Raw genomic sequence first — 25,533 nt, forward strand, 5'->3', positions numbered from 1 at the left:
AATGCTCTGTACCTATGTGCTGCAACTCCTGTTAAGTGCTAGTGAACTGCAGTGTCATAGATTGGCTATTACTCCCACAGTGATCACAGACAGCAGCAAGTATAGTCGCTGTTCGGTATCTGAGATGTTCTCCATCAGATTAATCTTTTTTACCTCTAACCATTATGCTTCAAAAGCAGCATCTCTGTTCTTTACCAGCAGGAAGGTAAGCTCTGATTATCTCTCCAGCAGCGCTAGGCTGAAAGGAAGGAAACAATGCAAGCAAACAACTGAATGTTGGAAATACAAAGTAGATTATCCTGTTTAAAGACAGAGAGAGAATTATTTGGGCTCAATTTCAAACCAAGCCAATATGACTAAAAGTCATTCCATAGGAACAGAGATATTACCATACTGGATCAATGGTCCGTCTAGTCCAGTATCCTGGACATTGGTCACTACCAAATGCTTCAGAGGAAAGTGTAAGTGCCCTGCAGTAAGCAGTTGTGGGACAATGGCCTCCTAAGTCCCACTAAATAGAGAAAGGCTTACACCCTGAAGTTTAAGGATTTATATCCCTTCCAAAATTTAATTTAAAATATTTATTCCTAGAACTCTGATGCTCTCATTATCCATGTAAGTGTTCAGTCTTTTCCTGAATCCTGCCATGCTCTTGGCTTCATTGATATCTTGTTGCAATGAGTTCTGTAGGCTAATTGTGTATTCTGTGAAAAAGTATTTCCTTTTTTGATCCTTGAATTTGTCACCTTTCAATTACATTGAATTTCCCTCTGTTCTGGTGTTATGAGAGAGGGTGAACAGAAACTTTAACCATCCATTATTTTATATACTCTTATCATGTTCCCTCTTGATTGCCTTCTCTCTATGCTAAATAGTCACAGTCTTTTCAACCTCTCTTCATAAAAGTTTTCCCATGCTTCTAATATGTCTTGTTGCTCTTCCTTGAAATCTCCAATATTATTGCTAAATCCTTTTTGAGATTAGTTGACTGAACTGAACACAGCATTTCAGGTGAGGGCCTGAAATAAATTGATTTTATATAAATAATGTCATTTAATATTCTCTTTATTATTCACCATCCCATTCACTATGCATCTTTTTTATGATCACTTCTATGCATTGAGCAGGGATCTTCATTGAGCCATCCAGAATGATACCCAGGTCTTTTCTCTGGATTGATGTAGTTAATTTAGACTTTAGTAAGGTCTATTGGTAGTTCTTCCAGTGTGCAGTACTTTGAATTTTTTAGCACAGACTTATCCAAGCTAAGGGAATAGAACAGATGAAATTCACTCTCAAATTTTTCATAGTTGTCTCCATCTTGACTGATGATTTCATATTATCTGCAAATGTTCCTACCTCACTGCTTATTCCCTTTTCCAGCTCATTAATAGTTACACTGAACAACACTGGTCCTAGGATGGAACCATGTGTCTTCTTATTGTTGACATGAATATTCTCTTGGCCATGTCGCAAGATTTTCATTTTGATTTTCAGCAAGATTGCTCTTTGTATTGCAAGAAGAAAAAGTGCATATAAAGAGGGAGAAAAATAAATATTGAAGACTTCCCTTTAGGTGTCCCACTGGGAGGTATATATTTTGTTTTTTCTGGGAAGCTGTGTGAGCTCTAACATAACTTCTGCTAAGCTAAATCAGAGCAGCTACTTATTAACCTCAGGCTTGGGAAACTGGTGACCTGGGCTTTTGTTCCCATTTTATATATTTTCTTCATTATTTATCAGTAGCTGTGGAAAGGCCTTAAAATAGTCTGCAAGCTGTGTCCAATCTGTCAATATCTGCTGGTGGAATTTCATTAATTCAGACACAAATTTTAGAGCTTGGAAAGCTTGTTTCAAATGCGCCTATATTTCTTCTTCACCAGAAACTGATCCACCTCAGCACTCTTTTTTTTTTTGCTTGGTACTGCGTAGCTGCCAACTTTAAGGATTGACTGTAGTCTGAGACACCCTCCACTTCAGTGCTTGAAGATGGAGGAATCTCAAATTCTGCTGACCTTTAGCAGGAGAACCAACTGAATCAAAACCCACCACTTTTTCTAATGGACACTTTCCTCTGGGGGTTAGTTGGGGAGCTACGATATCTGATGATAATGCCTTGATACTGGGTTGGTGTGTCAAAATATGATGACCCTACTATATCCTAGAATGAAAAAAATTGGACACATTCTTGAATGTGGTGCATTTTGATTGGGAAGTTGTTAGGACTCAAATTGTGATGATGATATCCCAGATGCCATAGTTTGTGTGTCTGTTACACGAATGAGGCCATGAGAAAACATAGTCTGGGAGAGTTAAAGGAATAATGTTTATCATGGAATCCTAGCAGAGGCATCTGAATCTCCTGAAGCATGTACAATCAGACATTCTAACTAGTGTCTGCCGTGTCAGTGGTGTTCAAGGTCTTTCTAAACTATGCTGATAGGTATGAAGGAATCAGGCACTTCTGGTGAGCAGCTTCTGTAATGGCCAACTTGCGTTGATGAGTGGAAAGCACTGCCAATAAACTCCACCTGCTGTACTTCTTGGCCACCCAAATTTGATTGATGAGTGTTCAGGTTCCAGTTGACCAGAAAGTAAAAGAACGAGTTATTGTCAGGTTTCAGAAAATATTTTTTCCTTACTTCTCAGAGGGGAAGAATTTATTTTCACTGAGCTTGGTTGTCTCAGTGGTGGTCTCTCTTTTTCCCTGCCTCTTACATTTCCTGTCTTCCCATCTATCTGTCTCCATCATATTTTTGACTGTTTGTTCTTCAAATTAAAATAATATGAGATTAAATTATCAGTATATACCTATTATCTGGTCATTCTTCAATGTAGCCCTCTTTCTTTCTAACTCCATTATGTTTTCTCTCTGATTTTTTTACACATATTTTCATCTTCTTCCCCATCCCCTCCTCCTTCCCATCTTTCTTTTTTATACATTTTTATGTATCTGCTCTGAATTACCATGCTTTTACTCCACTCAGTCTCCTTAGTCTGGACGACCGGTTATTATCGCTCATGTTCCAAATACACTTCACCATCTTGTATTTGCAACCTCCAGCCAATGTCATATTTAATGCCAGGGTATGGTCTGAGGAAGATTTCAAGTCCTAACATCCAATATTCCAGAAGGTTGCTTGGATCAACCTGCTATAAACATTGGATTCTGTTACCTTAAATCCCTGTGGGCTTCCATATTACAGGTAAAGGTGGCTGCAGTCTGCTCCAGTAAAACAGATAAGGTGCAGCCCTTGGGCTCCTGGCAAGTTGTCAGTGCAATTCTCTCTTTTTCTCATATAATCCTCTTTGTATTCTTGCTTATATTATGTCATCTGGGCACCTTGGGTAGGGTTTACAATACTAGTGCTAATACTCTGCAGTACATAGTATGTTTTATCTAAGAATCTTTACAGACAACAATTAGCTAATCCTCACAACACCCCTGTGAGAGAGGAAAATACTTTGATCTCCACTGTGGAGAGGCATGGTGACTGAGATACAGAAATGACTTGTCCCCAAGGTCACTGGCAGATCCAGGAACAGAATCAAGAACACCCGACAAGTTCTATACTCTGAGCAATGGCTACGGCTTCCTTTTGTTTCCAGTCCCCATGGTTATTAAAACAGCATGATTTTTCAGGGTAAATATGGTGTAACCTTTGTTTTGGAGTTAGCAATCTGAGCAGATTCAAGATACTAATGTGTCATTTATACTCAGGCTGCTTGACAGAAAGTTATTTTACATCTTCCTTTAGAAGGTGCCAAAATATATAGCTGGACCTTGTTGAGCAGATATACCAGCAATCAAATGAGCTGCCTGCTGGTGGAAGAGAGACGTTCAAGCTACACAGAGCTCTTCTTTGGGTCCTTCTTCAGATCCTTGCTATGCAGTCAGGCTGGATTGCGCTCTGAAAGTAAAATATACTAGGTGCCTGTTGCTATAATGCACCAGGCACCATAGTAGGAGACTGGATATCCAGCTGCAGACAGGATGTAATGCTAACCATTGTGTCACCAGAACAGAGTGCTATCTTGGAAGAATGACTTGTCTGCCAGTTAGTGGCATGAGCTGCCTGTGGTGTTCTCTGAATGGATCACTGGCCTGATATACAACTACTTTTTGCTCAAACAGACTGGCTGCCATATCGGGCTGCTACCTGACTGACCCTGTTGAGGGAGTGGATGATCTGCCATGTTGGTAATTTGGACTGTGCACTCTGTACTGTGCGCTCTCCCATTATAAAGGATGAAATATATATCCCGCTTCTGAGTGGGAAAAGATTCATGAGCACTAAGAACTTTTAAAAAAGTTATATAAAGATGCTGAAATCACAGGCATCACAGTCCTGGCTCCTTCTCCCTCTGTAAATTCCAGGACTCCCAGCCTTTAATGTAACTCATTAGTCATGCATACATGCGGCTAGCATAATAATTAGTACTATAGAAGGCAGAATAATAGGTTGCTGCTCAAACTAATGAGATATAAAAATGAGGGATTTTCTCACGTTAGGCAAACAGCTGTGACAGTGAAACAATAAAGGAAAAAGCATAATTGTGGGGCTCTTCCAAACCTTGGAGTTGGTTTCCTAAAAAACGGCTCCCATCCTCTGAGGGAGAAACTTCTCTTTTCACTCCGGCTACATAGATGCAATACCTGGGTTGGCAAGCATAGAACTTGGAGCTCTACAATGCTGCTCAAACCAGTCTTCCTCTTAATCTGCAATGTATGCCGCATGGGACCTGCAGGGCCTGGTATTTATTATTTGTGTTTGCAGCGGTGTCAACAGACCCAAACTGTGGGTGTCATTGTGCTAGGCACTCTATAAACACAAAGAGTATGTCTGCCCTGTAATTGGGAGGTGTGATTATAGCATATGTGAACATCCCCAAGCCAGATTTGATCTAGCTAGATTAAAGCTAGCTTGAATGACAATAGCAAGTGAAGCCACAGTGGCTTGGGCTGTTTTCCAGTCCACCTGGGACCCTGGGTACGTTCTCAAGCGGCTACCTGTGCCACAGCCCTTGCTGCCATGGCATCACTGCTATTGTTAGTGGAGCTAGCTTTGATCTAGCTAGATTCAGGTTAGCTCAGGTATATCTGCACATGCTTCAGTCACACTTCCCAACTGCAGTGTATGCATCCCAAAGGGAGAGACAGCTACTGCCCTGAAGGGTTTATGGTCTAAAGAGCTCAAACAGACAAAAGGCAGGAGGAGAAGCAGAAGTCCAGAGAGGTAAGGTGATTATCCCAAGGCTGTGGCAGAGCCAGGATTAGAATCCAGGTCTCCTACCCCAAGAGATCCATCTTGGCATAGATGGAAGACTGTTCAGCTCAAGATGGAACATTGCTTGCTGGGAACTATAGTCTCTGTGAGACATATTTCTGTGTATAGGCCACTGCTTCTGCATCTAGAATCAGAGGGGTTTTTGCCATTGGTTTTGATGGAAGCAGAAGTAGATTGTAAAAGAGAAGATTGGCTATGGTCTGGGCTCATCTTGGTACCCTCAGTCGGTAACACTGGGGTGCCCTTGATTTGGTTGCCTTTGATGGTGACTTGTCAGCACTCCCTGCTCAGGTCTTGTTGGGACCTCCAGCTTTGTGCTCCTTATACGGGTACCTTTGAGAAATCTGAATGTTAGACAAATTACTAACAACTCCATAGAATCAAAAGGTAACATTTATCAGATTGACGCACGCAGAAGCTGCCTCTAATTCAGAAGAAAGAAAATACACTTAGGGGAGGAAGAAAGAAGAGGCAGATTTTTTTTTAGCTTTGAAAGAACATTAGTTTTCAAAACCTCATATTCTCAGATGTTTCACAATCCTGCAGAAGTTTTTTTTAAAAAAAACCCAAATTCTAAGAGCTTCCTGGATACCGAGTTTCAGCATTTTTTCATCCTTTGGTTTGTATGTCTGATTCCTTTTTGTGTGTTGCCCCAAACGGTGAAAAAGACTAAATGTTGTATGACTGTTGTTTACCCTTTGGGACCACAAAGGTCTCCGTTAGCATTAATGCAAAACTTTGTGTATGAAAAGATTAAAAAGTCTGAGTATCCTGATACTTTTACATGCTCATTGCCTCACTCTCCTGGCTTTCAGCCGCACATCCAGCCTGCTTTGGCATTCATCAGTGCCTTTCAGCAGTGAAAGGGCCTGAAGCTGTGGGACTTATTGGGATAAAAGATATGCCATCAGCAAATGTTTACACTCATTACCATTCCAAGCAGTGAGAGAGCTCCATTTCCTTCTTTCTCTCCTTTCTCTTTCTTTCTTCTTCACTTCCTTCCTTTCTATCCTTCCTTCTTCCCCTTTCTTTCTCTCTCCATCTCCTCCTCTCTGTCTTTTCTTCTTGTCACAGAAGCCTTGAACCCAGCTCCTTGTAGCACGGATCACTGATAAAAGCAGTGCCTGTGTCCTTAGTTCACAACACAGAGATAATCTGTGGGCAGGTGCAGCAAGCATGACAGAGAAATGCACACAGCTCTTCAACAAATATTTGTTCCCCGATTTCTGTAAATAACAAGCAAATTATTTCCTGTTAAATTGCCATTTACTAATCTTGGGTAATATATAGTGGCAGCCTACCTGTCAAGCTATCTGGTCATTTTTCTACATGCACATTTGTGTATAATACTCTAGAGCGATGCTTTTGATAGTTGAGCAGTATCCCATTGGTGTGTGAACACAGAGAGTAAAACCTGAAACAACACGTTGCCCTGGGTCCACAGGTACACCCTCCCACTGGCATTAATGAGAGTTCCTGTGAGTCTCAAACTCAGGGATTTTGTGGCTTAAATCCTGCTGGATGCTTGGAGGGGACTCAGCACTGCTCTGGTCATTACTTTCTTTTCTTCTTACATCAATCATAGAATGTTTCATGCATGTACAGCTGGAAAGGCTCCAGCAGTGTTGCCAACACTAACAATTTTATCACAAGTCTTACTATATTTGGTATTTTTTAAAAGCCCCAGCTTCTGGAGTCAGGTGATTATATGAAAATCTCAGCTTTCATTTTAAAAGAAAAGGAAGTTCTTAGCTTTTGGTTGCAGAAAAAAGCCTGAAATATGACCGAGTGTAACCCTAAAGGCGTAAATACTAGAATGTGAAGAAAAGGAATCCCAAATTATTATCGTTATTATTAAAACTCATAATTTCAAAACCAATGTTGTGGTTTTTCATGGCCTTACTCCTGATTTTTGAATGCATGGGGCTGGTGATACTGCTCCTGTGACTGACTTTCTGGTGTGATGAATATGCCTGAACTGGCAGAGCATTTTGGTTGAAATACTTTTTTGATTCCATGTGGCTTATGTTCCTGAGACAGGAAATCTCATGAAAACGTTGCCTTTCTTACTATATCATAGCACTGAACATTCAATCCAGGCCGAATGCAGGGAGTGCGGAGGTGCACACAAAATGGAGTAAATGGACTTTTTAGTTCCTCCAAGTTTCAGTTCAGGTTTGAGTCCCACTTTAGATAGATGTTCAAAGTGCTCTTCTTTTTTTTTTATTTGAAGCCTGTGCCATGATGCTCTCATACAGTTTCAATATTAGCGAAAGGGTAATTTTCTGGGAAAAAAATGCCTGTGAGTGAAATTATTATTATTATGTGTTTATTTAATCATGTTTATTATGGTACTGCCTAAGGACCAACTGAGAATGTGGCCCCACTGTGTAAGTGCTATACATACATGAGTAGTAGAAAGTCCCTGCCCCAAACAGTACAAAATGTATGTAGATAAGACAGACACAGATTAGAGGGAAAGAAAGAGATTGATTGATGTATTTTTTTTGTCAGTTAACCATGTCTGTCAAACTGTATTTAGAACTGAAGAGGGTTATTTTCACCAGTTCAAAAACATTTCCATGTTTTATTGCATCCTGCTGAGTAAAAAGTGGCTTATTCTTAAAGATTCTGACATGCATAGAGAGTGTGCTGCTATCAAATGATGGTGGTTTCTAAATAAGGAACTGAGCCTGCTGCCAGTGATATCAATTGAATGTTTGTCACTGGCCATTGTGGGAACAGGATCAGACCCATGGTGGCTCTGTTCTAATCAAAGATAGTTCCTGATTCTGCAACCCTTACTCAAGTGAATATTCCTTATGCATGGCACTACTGTGATGAATAAGGAGTGCTGGTGTGTTTAATGGTTGCAGGATTAAATCCATATACAGCCACACAATTCGCTCTTTCTGAGGTGTATTTGTATGCAGTGCAATGATAGGCTATTTCTTTATTTGGAGGCAATGTTTTGGGTTCCAGCAGGAGGCTATTTTTTTGTGAAGCATACTTGATTGCCATTCAGTGTCTGTATTACCAGTTATCCTGAACTCTGTCTCTGCATGTGTACTGCATAGTATTCTGGTTTCTACTTGGGCTGTGGCACTGAAATACTATTGTGATTTCCAGCTGGACAGGGAAGTATTTCAGAAGTGATTGGGGGGAAGACGGAAAAAATAGCATCAAGTTTTAGATACACACTTTTTGCTAAACATCCAGACAAAATGTGAATAACTAGAGGTGTGTGAATAACTGACTTGCCTGTACCGAAAAAAAATTGGTTTGCGTTGAACCAAAATATTTTTTCTTTAATGTTTCAGTGAACTGAACAATTGAAAAAATAAATAATTTTGAGTGGAACTAAATGTTATATTGTCCTCAAAATGTTTCCTTTTCAAGCTTTTTAAAACTAATAATTAAAAAAAAATAAAATTGAAGTAAATTTCCAAATGGAAGTTGTTTCGATTTAAAAAAAAAAGGAAAGGTTTCATTTTGAAAATGTCAACACAAAATATGTCCGGGGTGGGGGGGATATTTTTAATAATTTTTTTCAACTGAAGCTGTTTTGGTTGACCTGAATTTACATTTTGCATTGAAAAAAAATTAGTTTGAAAATTTTTGCTGGGGTCTGTTAATGACACTTTAGTTGGATTTAGTTAAAATAGTTGGGGACATACCTGCCCCATCCTTTGGTTCTTTTCTGCTGTTCCAGTGATGCAGGGAGAGTGTAAAGTGGCCTTCTGATAAGAGAGAATCCCCATCTGGCATAGAGATGGTGTGAAAGTCTTCATACTCCCTTCCCTGGCTCCCCAGCATAGTGTATGTGTTGGGGCAAAGACAGAGGAAGAGGGCAGGTCTGGGCTACTGCTACCTTCCAGCAAACCCCAGTCAGATTAATGGCCCCTAGGGGAGAGCATAAATGTGGCAAACAGCCCTCTCTGCCATTCTGTGTGCTCAGTACAGTTTGACTGAACTCAAGGATCAAGCCCTTTAATTGTTAACTTTTACCTTACTGATGCCATTGACTTCTTTACTGAGGCCCTTCCTGCATTGCAGTGATCGGTGCCTGAGGTGCCTTTAAGTGAATGCTGCAGTGGGTAAGTTCAAGTTAGAATTACAGGCGAGTGGGTGGGCACCTGCCTCTCGTCTGTGCATAGCTCCTCATAACAGCTCCTGTGATTATAAGTAACACATGTCAGATGCAAACATTCCCCGTGGCCAGAGCACAGCTGATGTGCAGAGTCTGTGACTTCCTCTTTGCAAATATGGCATTCATTAAATGGAAAAGCTGCAGGAGCCTGCTGCTGACACAAAGCACTTGCAGAGCTGGCAGTGTTCTGTGAGAGCAGGCAGCACTAACAGTACTGCCTCCCCTGGCATCTCCCGATTCAGCGCTGTGCAGCAGAGAGAGAGAGAGTTCAGGCTGCTGTGCAGGGACAGTTAGCATTGGCAACAGCAGTGCAGTGACTCTTCCATTCCAAAGGCTCATTATCACTGGAGACAGCTTGACAGATTACTGCAGAAGGCAGGCTGAGACTACATTAAAAAGACTAATAGGAAATGTGGTCCCCAGCTAATGTTCTGAAATGAAGGTCTTGCATCCATTCTGTGCCAAGGTGAATTAGACCCAGATGGCTTCTCCTATCTGGGATAGGAACATAAAAAAGTGGCTTATCAGATACTGTGTATCCAATGGATCTTTCCCCTGCTTCCCTTTGTTCAGCAGATAGGGGGAATGAGACTATAGATGTTTCAGATAATTTGCCATTTCCCTGTGAGCTAGTCAGGGCTTCCAGACAAGGGGTCAGCTCTGACACTGCTAGCATTGTGATCCTGCTGTCAAATCAGACTGCCACAGCAGGAAACTAGCTAGGGCTGAGTGAGCGCTGTGGCATGGGTTCCTGTGTGGCCCCATAAGCTGACTTGCTACTGTACAATACAAGTTACTTTTCTAGTGTGGAATTAGGAGGAGGATGGAAATGAGAGCCACGCAGCTGCAGGGCTGTGGGCTGAACAGTGGGCGAAAATGAACAAAATACAGTTCAAAGCAGCTTCCGAACTTGTTAACTGTGGAGATGCTACAATCTATAATCTCTGCAATAAAGAGAGGAGCGTAGCAGTTGTTAACCAACACAAATAGTGGTAACCAGCAGGGTCTGAATACACGAACCAATGTTTTCAAACCTGACTGCCAAAAATTAAGCTCCTAAATCCATGTTTAGGCAACTGGGGTGGGATTTTCAAATGAGTCTATAGTTTATGTACCAGTATAACATTGTTAGGTGTGATTTTTTTTTAACTGATACATTTATACCAGTACAACTCCCAGTGTGGACAGTTGTATTGACATAAAGGTGCAATGTATTGGTATAGTCTTTCCCAATCTCAGGTGAGAATAAGGGCCTGTCTACATTTAAAATGCTGCAGCAGCACTGCTGTAGTGCTTCAGAGAAGACACTGCCTATGCCGACGGGAGAGATTCTTCTGTCAGGGTAGGTAATCCACTTCCCCAAGAGGTAGTGTTAGGTCAACAGGAGGATCTGTGGACAGCTAACTCACCCTCTTCTATCTCCAGTGCTTTTAGCAAATTTTAGCCTGCAACATTTTCTTCTGCTTCCTCTGAGTCTGAGTGGATTTTAAGAATTCCAAGGCTTGTCTGATTGAGGGGGGTGGGGAGTCGCTCTAGTGGAAGGGGAGAGAGAGAGAGAGAGAGACTGGTCTCTTCAGAGTGCCCTTTGTATCATTCAGGAGGATCAGTAACGCTATGCCCCATCTGTACCAATTATTGCTCTGGGCTGGTGTACACTGAACACATGCATCGACATAGCTATGTTTCTCAGAGGTGTGAAGAATCCACACCCCTATGAGATGTAGCCGTGCCCACCCAACCTGCGGTGTAGACAGTGCTAGGTCAATGGAAGACTTCTTTAGCTGCCACCTCTGAGGGAGATGGATTAACTAGGCTGAAGGGAGAATTCCTGCCATCACTGTAGGTAATATCTACACTGAAGCACTACTGCAGCGCAGTTGCAGTGCTGCAGCTATGCTGCTGTAGTGGTTTAAGTGTAGACAGACCCTTAGAGTTAGGTCTGGTCTACACTAGAAAATTAGGTTGGTTTAATTACATCAGTCGGAGTGTGAAAAATCCACACCCCTGAGCAGCGTAGCTACATCAACCTAATCTCTCCTGTCAGTGTAGGTAGTGTCTACACCAGTGGTCTCAAACTCAATTTACCTTAGGACCAGTGCCAGTCCTCAAATCCTCCCAGTGGGCCAAGAATGTGACTGAAGATGGTGTTCAGAAAAGAAAATATTTATATTATATTTTTTATTTAGAATTTCTTACAAATAATAAAACTATCATACAACTTTATACAATTCTTTACCTGCCAGAGAGTTTTTAGTGTTTGCCAGACACCTGGCAACGCTTCAATTCTGTCAGTTTGTTGATGTTTGGCCTCAGTGACAGCAGTTGAAACGGTCAGGATTGCAGCAAGGTGTGCATCAGATAATTGTGTTCAGTGTTTTGACTTGTTTATTTTCATTATAGAAAAAAGAGATGCTGCCTCCCTGGCTGACTCTGCCTGGCGACCAGTGATGGTATTTCTGTCCCACTCCCCCAGCCAATGGGACCTGTGGGGGGCGGTGCCTGCCGCAGACATTGCCGACAGTGTGGCTGCCTGTGTCTCTCCTCCGCGGACCGGGACTTTGAGACCGCTGGTCTACAGTGAAGCACTGCAGCTGCACTGCACTGTAGTGTTTTTAGTGTAGACAAGCCCTTACGTAGCACTTCTGTGGAGTGGCAAGGGAAATGAGGTGAAAAATGGATGCTGGAGCTCTGGGGATTTCATGGTCTTCTATGTTTTCCTGAGGTTGGTGCCCCCCTTTCGCTTCAGTAACCAAGAAATAGGAGAGAGGTTCCCCCTGTGATCTTTCTGCTCAAGATACTCAAAGCCAGATCCTAAGATGGTGTAAAACAGAGTAGCGTTATTTACTTCAGTGGAACTATGCAGATTTACCTCAGCGGATGAGTCCCAGATCATCAAGTTTAATTATCCAGTCAGAGTAAAAAGTCATACTCAGCCATCTGGCTCAGGACTCTCAAGTGCAAGTGAAGAACACTAACCAAATGGCCACCTGGCAAACTCCTGGCTTGGAGGCTGACATTTGGCCTATGATTTCAACATGGATTTTTTTCCTATAAAGGGAAGAAGTGACGGTGCGATTTGATGGAGAGTGATGCCTAGTGGTTAAAGCAGAGTTGGACAGCTAGGACTCTTGAGTTGTGTTCCCAGTTCTGCCACTACTTGCTGTGTGCTCCTGGGAAAGAAGCTTAACTGTGCCGTGCCTCAATTTCTTCATATGTATATTGGGTATAATATATATGGTACTGTATTTCACAGTGGCATTGTGAGGATTAAGTAATGTTCGCAGAGAGGTTTGTGATCCACCAATGGAAAATGACATACAAGAGTAGTCCAAGTGTCATGCTGTCTGGAGTGACTCATGACTGAGAGTGCCAGTCTCAGGGCAGACTGTTAAAAAGCAGGGCAGACACCCCACACTGGTTGTATGTTTTATAATTAGATTTCACCAACCCAGAAGAAAATGCGAACTCTCAAAGTAATACAGTTGTTTTATAACAGAGTCACAGACAGTCCCCAAAGACATGCCAGCCTATCTTGCCAGCCAGACAAGCTGGACTCTGTGATAAATGTTCACCTACACCAAAAATCACAAAATATTCAGGTTGCTCCCAGTCACCCTAGATCATTTTGTACCTTAGATCTCATACCGTAGCCAATCCTGTAAAAAGTAACTAAAGATTTATTAACTAGGGAAAAGAAGTAAGAGAGTTCTTTACAGGACAGAGCAAGCAAGCATCTGTACACAAATGAGTTTCAATGTGTGATTCAAAAGGTGACAGAGCTGTAGTAATCTGCCAATTCAAAATGTCTTTCAGGACTAATCCATGCCAAGCAGCATGGGAATCTCTTTGCTTATGTTTAGGAATCTTTGCCCCTCAGAATCCAGACAGCATAAGAGAGATTCAGTTTCTTGTCAGGGATTTTTATCCCCTCCTCTCCAGAATCCAAAACTGATGGGATGAGTTCATGCACAAGTCTCTCCTACCTGGAGGAAGTTAGGAAAGCAGTTAACAGGCCCTCTGTCCTTTGATGCTACATACCTCATTTGCCATCAATGGGCCATCTTGTGTTCAGGGTGACCACTTTGCTTTAATTAATGCTTCTTTTCCAGTTTAGTGAGTTACACACTTGCTCACAGCTTGAAACCTTCTCTTAACAAAGACCCTTGTTAAAAAAACTTAACACCTCTGCCTTCAGGCAAAGAGATAAGATATGCATCTACCTTTCCAGCTCTGCTATCTAAGCAGCTGCACAGGAGAAAAAAAAAATCTTACTGGCTTTTGATTCCTTTAAAATTCCTCACCGCTGCTCACCATGTCAAGGTTCCTTCCCCACTCTGAACTATAGGGTACAGATGTGGGGACCTGCATGAGAACCTCTAAGCTTAATTACCAACTTAGATCTGCTTTTGCTGCCACCACCCAAATCATTTAAGAGTTATTTGGAAAACTCTGTCTACCTACCCCCAGAATATCTCCCTCCACCTGTTCCCTGGTGAACACTGAGCCAAACCCTTGGATCTTAAAACAAGGAGAAATTAACCATCCCACCTCCTTTTCCCCCACCAATTCTTGGTGAGTCCAGATCCAACCCCCTTGGATCTTAAACCAAGGAAAAATCAATCAGGTTCTTAAAAAGAAGGCTTTTAATTAAAGAAAGAAAGAAAGGTAAAAATCATCTCTGTAAAATCAGTATGGAGAATAACTTTACAGGGTAATCAGATTTAAAGAGCCCAGAGGAACTCCCTCTAGCCTTAGGTTCACAGTTACAGCAAACAGAGGTAAATCCTCTCAGCAAAAAGGAACATTTACAAGTTGAGAAAACAAAGATAAACCTAACACATCTCGCCTGGCTGTTACTTACAAGTCTGAAATATGAGAGACTGGTTCAGAAAGATTTGGAGAGCCTGGATTGATGTCTGGTCCCTCTTAGTCCCAAGAGCGAACAATCCCCAAACAAAGAGCACACAAACAAAAGTCTTCCCCCCACCAAGATTTGAAAGTATCTTGTCCCCTTATTGGTCGTTTGGGTCAGGTGTCAGCCAGGTTACCTGAGCTTTTTAACCCTTTAAAGGTAAAAGGATTTTGGTGTCTCTGGCCAGGAGGGATTTTATAGCATTGTACAAGGAGGGCTGTTACCCTTCCCTTAATAGTTATGACACACAATTACACAGGTTTACAAGGCAAACACTCATAACTTTATAACATGAGCTGCAGCCATTGATCTAACTTATAACCACCAAGGTTATAAATGAGATCAATTCATGCTGCATCCTACAAGCATTTTATAAAGTCTAAACACATTCTTAGTAACTTAACATCTAAATCTGTTTTGATAATACTAACACACAGGTACGCAAGATTGGTTTCCAGCTATCCATTTGTATGTGTTCAGTAAGGCCTGGGGCCTTGTCATGAGCTGGCACCTGGTCTGCCAGCATCACACCATATACTTCCCCTAACCCCCAAACTCCTCTTGTTCATAACCTTTTGCTAGGCTAGACTATGAACTTGATTTATCTATAAAAGACTGTGACATAGAAACCTTAAATGAAACCTATACTGTTGTTTCCTCACTCACTTCATACTACTCCGTACTCCTTAGTGACAAAATCCCTGAGCCAACAGTGGGTGCATTTTGTGTCTGAGCTTGGACTGGATTTTAAATGTGCATAGGTGCTATTCTGAACAAAAAGGGGAAACAATGTCAAAACAGGGTCCAGAGAAGCGAGAGAGCTTTCTCACCACCCTCTGGAGTTGCTCTCTCGTTCGGAGAAAGCTGAATGAAACAGAAAGGAAATGAGGGAGGTGTGTGTCTGCAAAGCTTTTCTCCAGCTCTCCACTGAGCCGTGACCTGGTTTCTCCAGGAGCTGCCTGCTGTTTTCTTATTTTCTAAGCAAGTGCCTAAGACAATGCCTTGCATGCCAAACAGAGTCAGCCAATCAGATAGGAAAGGTTCTGAGTTGGAGACCACTCCCTGATCCTTCCCTCTTTTTTATTTTTCTTCCCTGGCTCTGAAATAACAGCTCCAGTGTCCATAGAGAAGATAGGGGGGGAAAGCTTCTCTTACCTGCCTGAGCACTGGGTTAAGTGTTTATTTTGTTTGTTTGTTTTTGTACTGTATTTAGCTATTAATATTTTTCATTGTTGTCATCTTGACAGAACCCAAGAAGAAGAAAAAGGAAGGCAAGAAACAGGAGAAGATGCTGGATTAATAGAAGCCTTGCTGGGCAGCAGGAGAAAGGGACATCAGCAAACGTGATCAGTTAACAGTTTCATTTACATCTAGACGATTTACCCTAAAATTATTTATAGCTTAATTGTACAATAGGAGGAAACACACACACACACACCTTTTTTAAAAATTTTACTCTAGTATTTTTTAATGTATAACCCTAACAACATTTTAGAGGCCTGCAATAAAGAACTGTAATTTCATTCAGAAAATTATTTCTACAGTATATTGAAAAATGTAGAGTATTTTAAGGTATTTTTTCCCTCAAGTCTTATTTTAGGTGTTGATACGGACAAGTTACTCCATGCAGGCAGAGCCTTGAGCCTCTGGAAGTCAATGGGGCAGTGTGTGGGAGCAGGAGTCTGCCCAGGTGCAGTAACGTGTAGGATTCAGGCCTTAGATTTGAAACAAACAGGACTTTTTTTGGGAGAGTGGGGGCAGTCTTTTAAGATTCTTGTCACAGCTAGAGAACTGTGTGGAAACTGTCTGGGGTGGGTGGGAAGGTTTAGTATTTGCTGGCAAAAAGTAAGAGGGGGGTGGGACAGTAAGTATTCAGTTCAAATTACTACTGTTTAAAATCTCATTGTTTCTACCACTGGCACTTTATTGGCAGCAAGAATGGTGAAATCCTCTCTCTAGAAAGCGGGGCTTGGCAAAGTCCTCAATTTTCATAGTGTGACACTCGGCTGAAAAAGTGCTTGTCATAGTGAAACAACACCAAAACTCACCTTGAATTTTTCATGAAAACAAAAGGAAACAGAGAAAAATGTTTCCCTCTCTTTACCTGAAATCCTGAAAAAATACCTTTATCCCTCCCTTCCCCAGCAGGGGAATATCCTTTTCATGCGGTCTTGTTGGGAGCATTGGGTTTTTTCCTTAGCCATCTCCCAGTGATGTCAATGTGAGCCTCCCTATTGATTTTAATTGGAACTGGTTGAGAAATCGTATTTTCACCAGAAAAAAATTGAAATACATGATTTTTTTTTAAATGGTCATGGAATTTTTCAAATTTTTCCAGGAAACAAAAATGGAAAATAATTGTTTTTTGAAACCAAAAAAAAAAAAAAAAATTCATTCACCCCCTTCCTCTCCCCTTTTATCCCAATAGAAAAAAAAGAGAAAGTGAAAATCAAGAAAGGTTTTGTTTTTCATTAAAATTGGAAAATTTCAGTCAAAATAATTTTTTTCTGTGAAAAATTTCATTTAAAAAGTTTTTTTTGGGGGGGAAATGTTGATTGGAAAAAAATTACAAGCCCTAATTTTAATAGATATTGGGTCTGTCCTTTTTTGAGGATACAGGAGGGCTGATCATTTCTTATTTTAGCCCACTATTTCACTTGACTGTGAGGTCCAGGGAAAAGGGATCTGTTATATGGAGTTAAAGTGCTACCCAGCTGGATCCTGGAAAGTCCCGTGGAGAAGACTGGTTTTTCACTCAAGACAGCATTTAGATTAGGAGTTTAAGGAATTTCAGTGCCCAAGTTCCACTGAATTTGCATTTGAAAATCCCAACCTTATAGTACAAAGGATAGGATTTGGCTGCATAGGAAAGCAGGAATTTTTGCAGGAAGTCCTATGGCCTGTGTTATGCAGGTCAGACTAGATTATGACAATGGTCCCCACTGGACTTAAAATATATGAATCAATGCGAACCTGCCGACATCAGTGGTTTTGCACTGGTGTAGGGGGAGTCCATCTGAACAGATCATGCTACAGGATTGGGACATGGCTTGTAGAAATTGTGGAGCTTCCTTTCCTCACACTAACACACTAAAATCCCACCACCACCATATCAAATAAACTACAGGCACATCGTCTTTGTGTTCCCCCTGGTTCTGGAATGGAAAGGATGCTTTAGGCTACCTCTTGCAAGGCAGAAGTTCTCAAACTGTTCTCCAGAGCCCTCCTTCATCCCTTGCAGCCTGTAACAGTGTGAGACACGAGCAGTTGCTGGAAAGGAAGGTGGTTCCAGGAGGGAAGAGTTTCTTTCACTCAAAGACTTGCCAACACACAGATGTGCACAGCTTACTAAGGCTTGGTTTACACTTAACACTTATGCAAGCATAAGTATGTTGGCCAGAGATGTGAAGAACACACACCCCTGGTTGGACATAGCTGTGCCCACCACACTCCCAGTATAGATGCAGCTATGGCAACACAAGAGCATAGCTTCTGTGAGCATAGCTATTGTTATATGGGGAGGTGGGGTTCTTATGTCGATGGGGTTCTCTTGGTCTACACTGGGGGGCTATGCCCATGTAGCTGTGCTGGCATAGGCTTTGTAGAGGAGACATAGCCGAAAGATGTGATGTTGTCCCAGTGTAGTGAAACTGGTGCAGCTTTGCATATGGACGCTCGTAAATCATTTTAAACCTGGCTTACCTTGGTGTGGCTTGCCTCTATTAAATGAGGAGCTGTCAGGAGTTAAGAATGCTGCAGATAGACAGCCTCATTCTCCTCTGATATACACGGGGCTAAAAGTTTTATAAAGAGACTGCTTTCCCATCCCACCTGTAAGGGGTTAGAAGTGGATGTAAGTGGCCCGCTTCAGGAATGGTTTCCATCTTCATTTGCTACAGCTATAATATGGCCCTGAGGGAATGATAAGTATCCCTAAAATAACATGACCTCCTAGGGACACTAAAAGCTAGTAGAGAGAGATGAAATGCCATGCTTTGACTTGAGATGCATCTGAATGCAAACCCTGGATTCAAACACCTGCAAATTTGGGGACATTGGGATCTAGATTCAGAAGCTTGCGATACTGTATAGTTTTAACATTGCTCCTGACAGAAACACCCCATGCTGAAAGGGAGCCCCTGTTTGTAACACTAAGACTGTGTCACCCCCCAGTCAGGATCATCTAATGATGTAGTGCCATTCCTTCCAGATCTACTCTTCAGCGGAGAGGGATGTTGCAATTTTGACGACCATAAAAATCAGCAGTCGGAAGCAGCAGCTTGCTTGGGTTCCTGGTTCAGAATAGCTAGGTGCCAACTCAGAAATCATTCTATTAACACCACTTGTGTCCACTTCTCATGTCTCTTTCTCTCTGTGGAGCAGGACTGATGTGGGAATTGGCTGGAAGAGCCGTTCACAGTGGAGAAAAAGGTGGGGAAGGGGAATCTCCATTTCCATTCTTTAGGCCCTGTCAGGGGGCATCTCCTGTGAACCTTCAATAGTTTTCCAGGGGTTATTCTCTCTAAAGGAGGGTTCCCCACTAAATTTTGACAAAGTTGGAGGGTTTCCCTTTGAGCTCCTCCCAGGCTTCTGAAGGCATTGCTGGGACTCCTCTCCAAACCTGAGCAAATGATGGTTGGAGGTTTGAAACTGCAATAGCATTTTTGGCCGGAGGGAGTGGTGAGGAAAAGGTCTTGTTCAGGGTGATCCAAAGGTAACCTCTGAATGCAGTCACAAGCCTTACCGCTTCCTTCTCCAGAAATCTCTAGTTCTCCCTGCTCAGCCCCTTCACCCCAGCACCAGCAGGTCACTGCTCTCAAAAATCTCTCTTTGTTTATTCCTGGCACACAGAACTGTGGGCTATGGTGGATCATTGGATGCTTTTTTGCCCATTTTGTGAGTCCTGCACAAAATTAAGTTGAGAATTAATGGGACCCCTGGAATTAGGAAGAGGCTGCCCAAATTACATGGGAAGATGGGCTTCTTAGTGAAGCCCTTTCCTGACAAGTCTTCTCTAGCTGGGGGCTTCCTGGTAGTGTGGAACACATCATATGCAATGGAAAACTAGGGACTCCAAATGTAAAGGAGAACCGTTTCAAACCCACAAGGCCCCTTTTTCAAGTTAAACTGGGAAAACAATGGAGATTACCCTGACAGCTTCGGTGGGGTTAAGGGTGAGGGGGTAGAACTTAAAGGGTGGTCAGAAACTGTTTGAGGACGTTATGGCTTGCAGAAATAAACCCTTGCTCCTTCATTGCTCTTTAGCAGTAAGCCTTCCTGGTGTTTTCTTTTGTCTATAGAACTCCTTAAAGTCAAAAGAGGCCCTGATTCCATTTGGTTTCTTCCAGCCTTTGACTTCTTGAATGCTGGATGAGCTGCCTATGATGCAACTGTACCCACAGTTCTCTTATTAAATGTCTGACAAAGAGCTTCCTATTTTCAAAAGCAATTGCCCATATTCAGTCTTTGGTGAAGACCGAAGAGGTGTTCCCCAATCCAGGCCACTTCAAAAGGCCATTTATGGTTCTAAACAGAGTAAGGGAATTTTGCAGAGAGAAGGCTGCAGCTTTGAATTCCATGAGGTAAAAGTAAGAAAATTTACAGCCTATGCTTCCTATCCATCCTTACCTTCCTGTAATTAATTATACAGCCTGAATCTCCTCATCCTAATCTGTCTGGCAACAGGGAACTATCTAGTCTCCCCAGTTAATCGTTATACTTTCAGTGTGGTAATTATGTGATTCATTCAGAGTTTCCCAGTTGGGAACAGCTTTGACTCTTCAGAGATTTTTTTTGCATCATCGATAGGTCTTAACAGGAAAGCAGGCTACTACTTTGCTCAGAGCTAGAAATTGGCTAACAAGGATGTCACTAAGCAGGCACAGCACCTTTCTAGAAAACAGTATTTATAAAAACTACAAAGGGTGACTCCATGATTCAAAATGTATCTTGAAAAATGTGACACCAATCTCAAATAATAAAAATAGAAAGGGCCCTTTCTCTTGTGTAATGAATTATACCTGGGCAAAGTGAGCACAATGACTTCATCAGATACAGTCCAGCAGAGAATCATGGCCAGCAGCTCTATTATTTTAGAGCCAAGAGTAGTCAAGCAGAGTGCAAAACATTCTTCAAAACAAAGACTAAGATCTCTGTCTCAGAGTGATGTTCTCTTCTACCACCGCCATGTAAAGGGAAAGCCATAGTGCCCTCCCCTGTCCTTGCTGCAACTTCCTTTCAGAGGGATCCATTCAGAAGTGTTTGAACATAGGAACAGGGGATGGGGGGCGGAAGGGGGGGAAGAGGATGGTTTATGTTGCTGCAAATAAAATAAAATAAAATAAAAATAAAACCCTCCCAATCCCTGTAGTTGTGCTGTTAAAAATGTCAACAGGAATGAATGACTTACAGGCTAAATATTGCACTCAATGAATTTCTAAATATGTACATAAAACCTCACCTTATCTGATGTATTCTCATGGGTTCTTTCCTTTTCCTTTTCTTTCTCTCTCTTTTTTTTAAATTTGTACATTGATTTTGTAAGCTAGCTGTGTGTTATCTTTTTGATATTTTTTTAAACTTGTATGAAAGCCATATATACACATTATAGGATGAAAGCATTAATCCTGTAACATTCCTTAATGATTCCCTTGGCTTGGCAGGATTGTAAGAGGTCCTAGAGAATATATATATTTACTGATTGTATCAACATAATTTACTTGCTCTTAGTGGAGGTGAAGATGTTAAATAAACTAATACACAGAGATTTGGCGGTGTCATCATCTCCTTTGTGAAACAATAAGGGACGTTGAAAGTCTCCTGAAAGAATTCCAAAGACTTTTGGAGGGGGTGTATGTCTTCCGATGTGGTGTCAGTTTGATGTCAGCCTTGGGGTGTTGCATTTTTAATAAGCCCTTTCTGTATAAACTCTTAGAAAGAGTCTTTATTTGCAGGAAGAAGCCTGGCCAAGTAACAGAGATAGGCAGCTCCTCTGTAGTCAGGGGCATCTAGACTGAAGTCTGTCTTCTCAAAATTCTCTCCCTTTCCCATTCCTGTAAAAGTTTATTAATAAATTCCAGAACATAGACACAACACTGAGAGGTGGGAGAGGAGTTTGGAACCATCTTTCTCATAGTCTCAAATAAGAATATCATACACTTCCTCAAGAATGGAATCTTCTCCTCAGTCCTTTTCTGCCATGTCTAATCCTTTTGGGTGAGAGTGGTAGGGGGCATCAGAAAGGAGATCAGATATTTTCATTTCCATTGAGGAACAAAGAAGAGGGGTAATAAAGTGTTAATGGCATATCTGTTCTTTGTATCTCCCTTCCCCTTTTCCCGTCTTAAGTCTTTCTCCTTTGTCCGCCTCCTCTTGCCTTCTCTATTCCCTTTTTTCTTTTCTTTTTGTTTCCCTTCCCTACTGTTTTCTTAAATAATCAAATACATTGAATACTCCCCCATCAGCTCTTCTCCTGCTGCAGTAGCAGTTCCATTCCCCACTGATAAGACAAGAGGTGTTGTGTCTGGAAGTGCCAGCCCAAGCTCGTTGTTGGTGGGATTGGTGATAGAGCTAGGAAAAGTAAATGGGCTTCTAGAATTGTTAGGAAGCCAATGAACTACTGTTGTAAGCTGTGAAAACTGCCATTGTGTTCTTCAAATCACTAAAGGAATTGGCAAGCCAAAGCCCACAAGGAAACCAGCTACCTGCTCTTCTTTCTTTATGCAATAATAACCTGCCTGCCTAGCATTTACACTATACGACTGGGATCAGAGAGGGAGTTATGGCAGCTTCAAGCTTCTTTTATGCTGCCTGTATTCTGGGGCTGTTCAGGGGTCTACCCAGGTGTAAGTTACCAATGTGCTTTAACTTATACTTTACTTACTATGTCCTCCTATGCAGGGCACTCTCGTCCCACACCTTCCCTGCACCAAACATATCCACTATGCCACGTACATGGCTGCCAGACAGCCCTTATGGCACTATGCACTTATGCACCAGTGAAGTGTCCCCGTGGACAGAAGAAATTCTCAGACGGCTCTGAGAAGATTCTAACACCTCTTATGACATTTTTCTGCATGCCTCTAGAGGTTGCTATACACACTGTGTCAATTACATAGATCAATGAACACAATAATACCTGGTAGTGAGTGGGAATAGAAGTCAAGTGGTACTTCTAGTCACAGGCTGTGGATGGCTTATGTGGTGCCTAATAACATCGGTTCTTATGTAGGGTAAATAAAGGTAATCAGAGCTCCTGCTTCATGGCAACAGCTGATTGCCACAGAGATGAGGAATAAATTCTCTCCTTTCCCTTCCAATGTACAACATTTCTCAACTGACTAGTTACTAATGGGCGGAAAGGATGGTTGCCTTCTGAAGCCACAGTCAGAACCTAACCTGCACGAGGTGGCAAATGACCAGAATCCTTGCTCTGAGAGATATTGCAGTCAGTAAATTAAGATGAGAACTCAGGAGGAAATGGGAAACACAGGGAGGGGACTTGATGGGGAAGAATTAAGGTATATACAATGGAAGTTGATAGTAATGAATGTAAACCAAAGCTATGATTCATAGAAAATTGATAAGGGAAGCAAAGAGACACAAGGTGAAATCTAAAGCCAGAAGAGTTAAGAACAATAAGAAGGAGTTTTTATAGTATATTAGGAACAAAATAAAAATCCAGATGGAAATGGCAGAATTGTGAAAATAATTCAGAAAAGGCAGCAGTATTCAATAAATATTTTTATTCAGTATTTGAGAAATAAAACAGCTGTGTAGTCATATCATATGATAACATTCTTTCCATTCCACTAGCATATCAGGAGACAATTAAACAGTAGTACTAAAAAGCAATAAAGAGTCCCGTGGCACCTTAAAGACTAACATTCATTGGAGCATTAGCTTTCCATGCATCTAACGAAGTGGGTATTCACCCATGAAAGCTTATGCTCCAATACATCTGTTAGTCTTTAAGGTGCCACAGGACTCTTTGTTGCTTTTTACAGAACCAGACTAACATGGCTACCCCTCTGATAGTAGTACTAAAGTTAGATATTTTTAAATCAGAAGGTCAGGTTAACCTGCATCCAAGAGTTTTAAAAGAGATGACTGAGAAACTTACTGGACCATTAATATTGATTTCCAATCAGTTTTGGAATACTGGAAATGTTCCAGAAGACTCAAAGAAAGCAAATGTGCCAATATTTAAAAAGGGTAAATGGGATGACCCTAGTGATTATAAGCCTCTCAGTCTGACACTGATCATGGACAAGATAACTATTTGGCTGATATAGAACTTGATTAATAATGAATTAAAGGAGGGTAGAGTACAATTAATACCAATCAACATGGGTTTGTGGCAAATAGATCCTGTCAAACTAATGATAATTTTTTTATGAGATTACACATTTCATTGATAAAAGGTAATGTTATTGAAATAATATACTTAGACTTTTGTAAGGCATTTGACTTGGAATCACATGACATTTTGACTAAAAAAACTAGAATTAACATGGCAGACATGAAATGAATTAAAGGCTTGCTAACTGTTAGGCCTGCTAATGTAATTGTAAGTGGGGAATCATTATTGAGTGGATGTGTTTCTAGTGGAGTCCCTCAGGGATGTATTCTTGGATCAAAACTCTATTTTTTATTAATGACCTGGAAGAAAACATAAAAAGTCATCACTGATAAAGTTTGCAGATGACACAAAATTAGGGAAGTGGTAAATAGTGAAGAGGACAATTCACTGATACAGAGGGATCTGGATTGCTTGATAAGCTAGGTGCAAACAAACTATATGCATTTTAACACAACTAAAAGTAAGTTTATACACCTAGGAACAAAGAATGCAGGCCATACTTATAGGATGGGGGACTCAATCCTGGGAAGCAGTGACTCTGAAAAAGATTTGGGTCTGGATAATCAGCTGAACATGAGCTCCCAATACATCATTGTGACCAAAAGAGATAATGAATTCATAAGCAGGAATCTTGAGTAGGGGTAGCTGTTTCACTTCTGCATTTGACTCTGGTGTGACTGCTTCTGGACTATTGTATCCAGTTCTGGTGTCCACAATTCACCAAGGATGTTGACACATTGGAAAGGGTGCAAAGAGCCACAAGAATGATTAAAGGATTAAAAAACATGTCTTAGAGTGATAGACTCAAGGAGGTCAATCTATTTAGCTTAATAAAGAGAAGGTTAAGGGGTGACTTGATTACAGTCTATAAGTATCTACCTTGGGAACAACTATTTGATAATAGGCTTTTCAGTGTACCAGAGAAAGGTATACCATGATCCAATGGCTAGAAGTTGAAGAATTCAGATTGAAAATAAAATGTACCTTTTTAACAGCGAGGGTAATTAACCACTGCAACAATTGACCAAAGATTATGGCAGATTCTCCATCAGTGGCAATTTTTAAAACAAATTGTTTTTCTAATAGATCTGCTCTAAGGAATTATTTTGCGAATGTTCTAGGCCTATGTTATATAGGAGGTCAGACTAGATGATCATGATGGTCCTTTCTGGTGTGGGAAGCTATGAATCTATAACACACAGTGGCTCTTTGTCTCACTATAGTGGTTGTATCACAAGAGAGAGGTTTGAGACTGCTACTGCCTTTGGGTTAATGAACCTGGAGCTTAAATGCAAGCCCATGTGTTTAGACTGAAAGGTCTGCGATTCAATCACCACAGGTGCACCCATCAGGGGTATCATTACACAAACAAGAAATAGATGTGAGTAAGGAGGCCTGAGATTCTCTCTCATGTTCTTTGATGCCAGATATTCTTTAATGGATTTGTGTTCCACTACAGAGTGGATTCTGACAATGTTTTGTATGTTGCATCCCTGATAGAATGCAAAGGACGTACCCCCTGATCCTGCAAATATTTACAAATGCTTAACTTTACACGCTGAATGTAGTCTCATTGACTTCAACAGGCCAACTCACAGTGTGTATAGTTAAGGATATGTGCAACTCTTGGCTGCCTCGGGGGCTCATTTACCATTACATTGACATTAAATACAAAGGTTCTGTTTTGTTCCTACCAACACCTCCTGTTGATAGGTCTGACATTGCAGCCTGCAGAGCTGGAGTGTGGCAAAGAGAAAACATACAGACTCTATGATAAAGACTGTTTTGTAAGTGGTTGGATTTAGAGCTGGGTCTGTGTCTC

At 41.3% G+C, this 25,533-nt stretch overlaps 2 protein-coding genes across 5 annotated transcripts in view; one reads left to right on the top strand and one right to left on the bottom strand.

Moving 5' to 3' along the window:
• The window catches only part of PTN (pleiotrophin), a 119,963-nt gene extending 98,853 nt beyond the window's left edge, over nucleotides 1-21,110 (top strand). For all 4 annotated transcript variants that reach the window (XM_050918900.1, XM_050918908.1, XM_050918915.1 and 1 more), the window contains exon 5: nucleotides 15,598-21,110. In XM_050918900.1, the coding sequence (XP_050774857.1) occupies nucleotides 15,598-15,650 (53 nt within the window). In that variant the 3' untranslated portion in view covers nucleotides 15,651-21,110. The remainder of the gene's footprint in view (nucleotides 1-15,597) is intronic.
• The window catches only part of LOC127031930 (troponin T, cardiac muscle-like), a 192,403-nt gene that overhangs the window by 8,034 nt on the left and 158,836 nt on the right, over nucleotides 1-25,533 (bottom strand). The gene's annotated exons all lie outside the window — the stretch shown is intronic.

The sequence above is a fragment of the Gopherus flavomarginatus genome, chromosome 1 (genome assembly GCF_025201925.1).
Source record: "Gopherus flavomarginatus isolate rGopFla2 chromosome 1, rGopFla2.mat.asm, whole genome shotgun sequence".
Taxonomy (NCBI): Eukaryota; Metazoa; Chordata; order Testudines; family Testudinidae; genus Gopherus; species Gopherus flavomarginatus.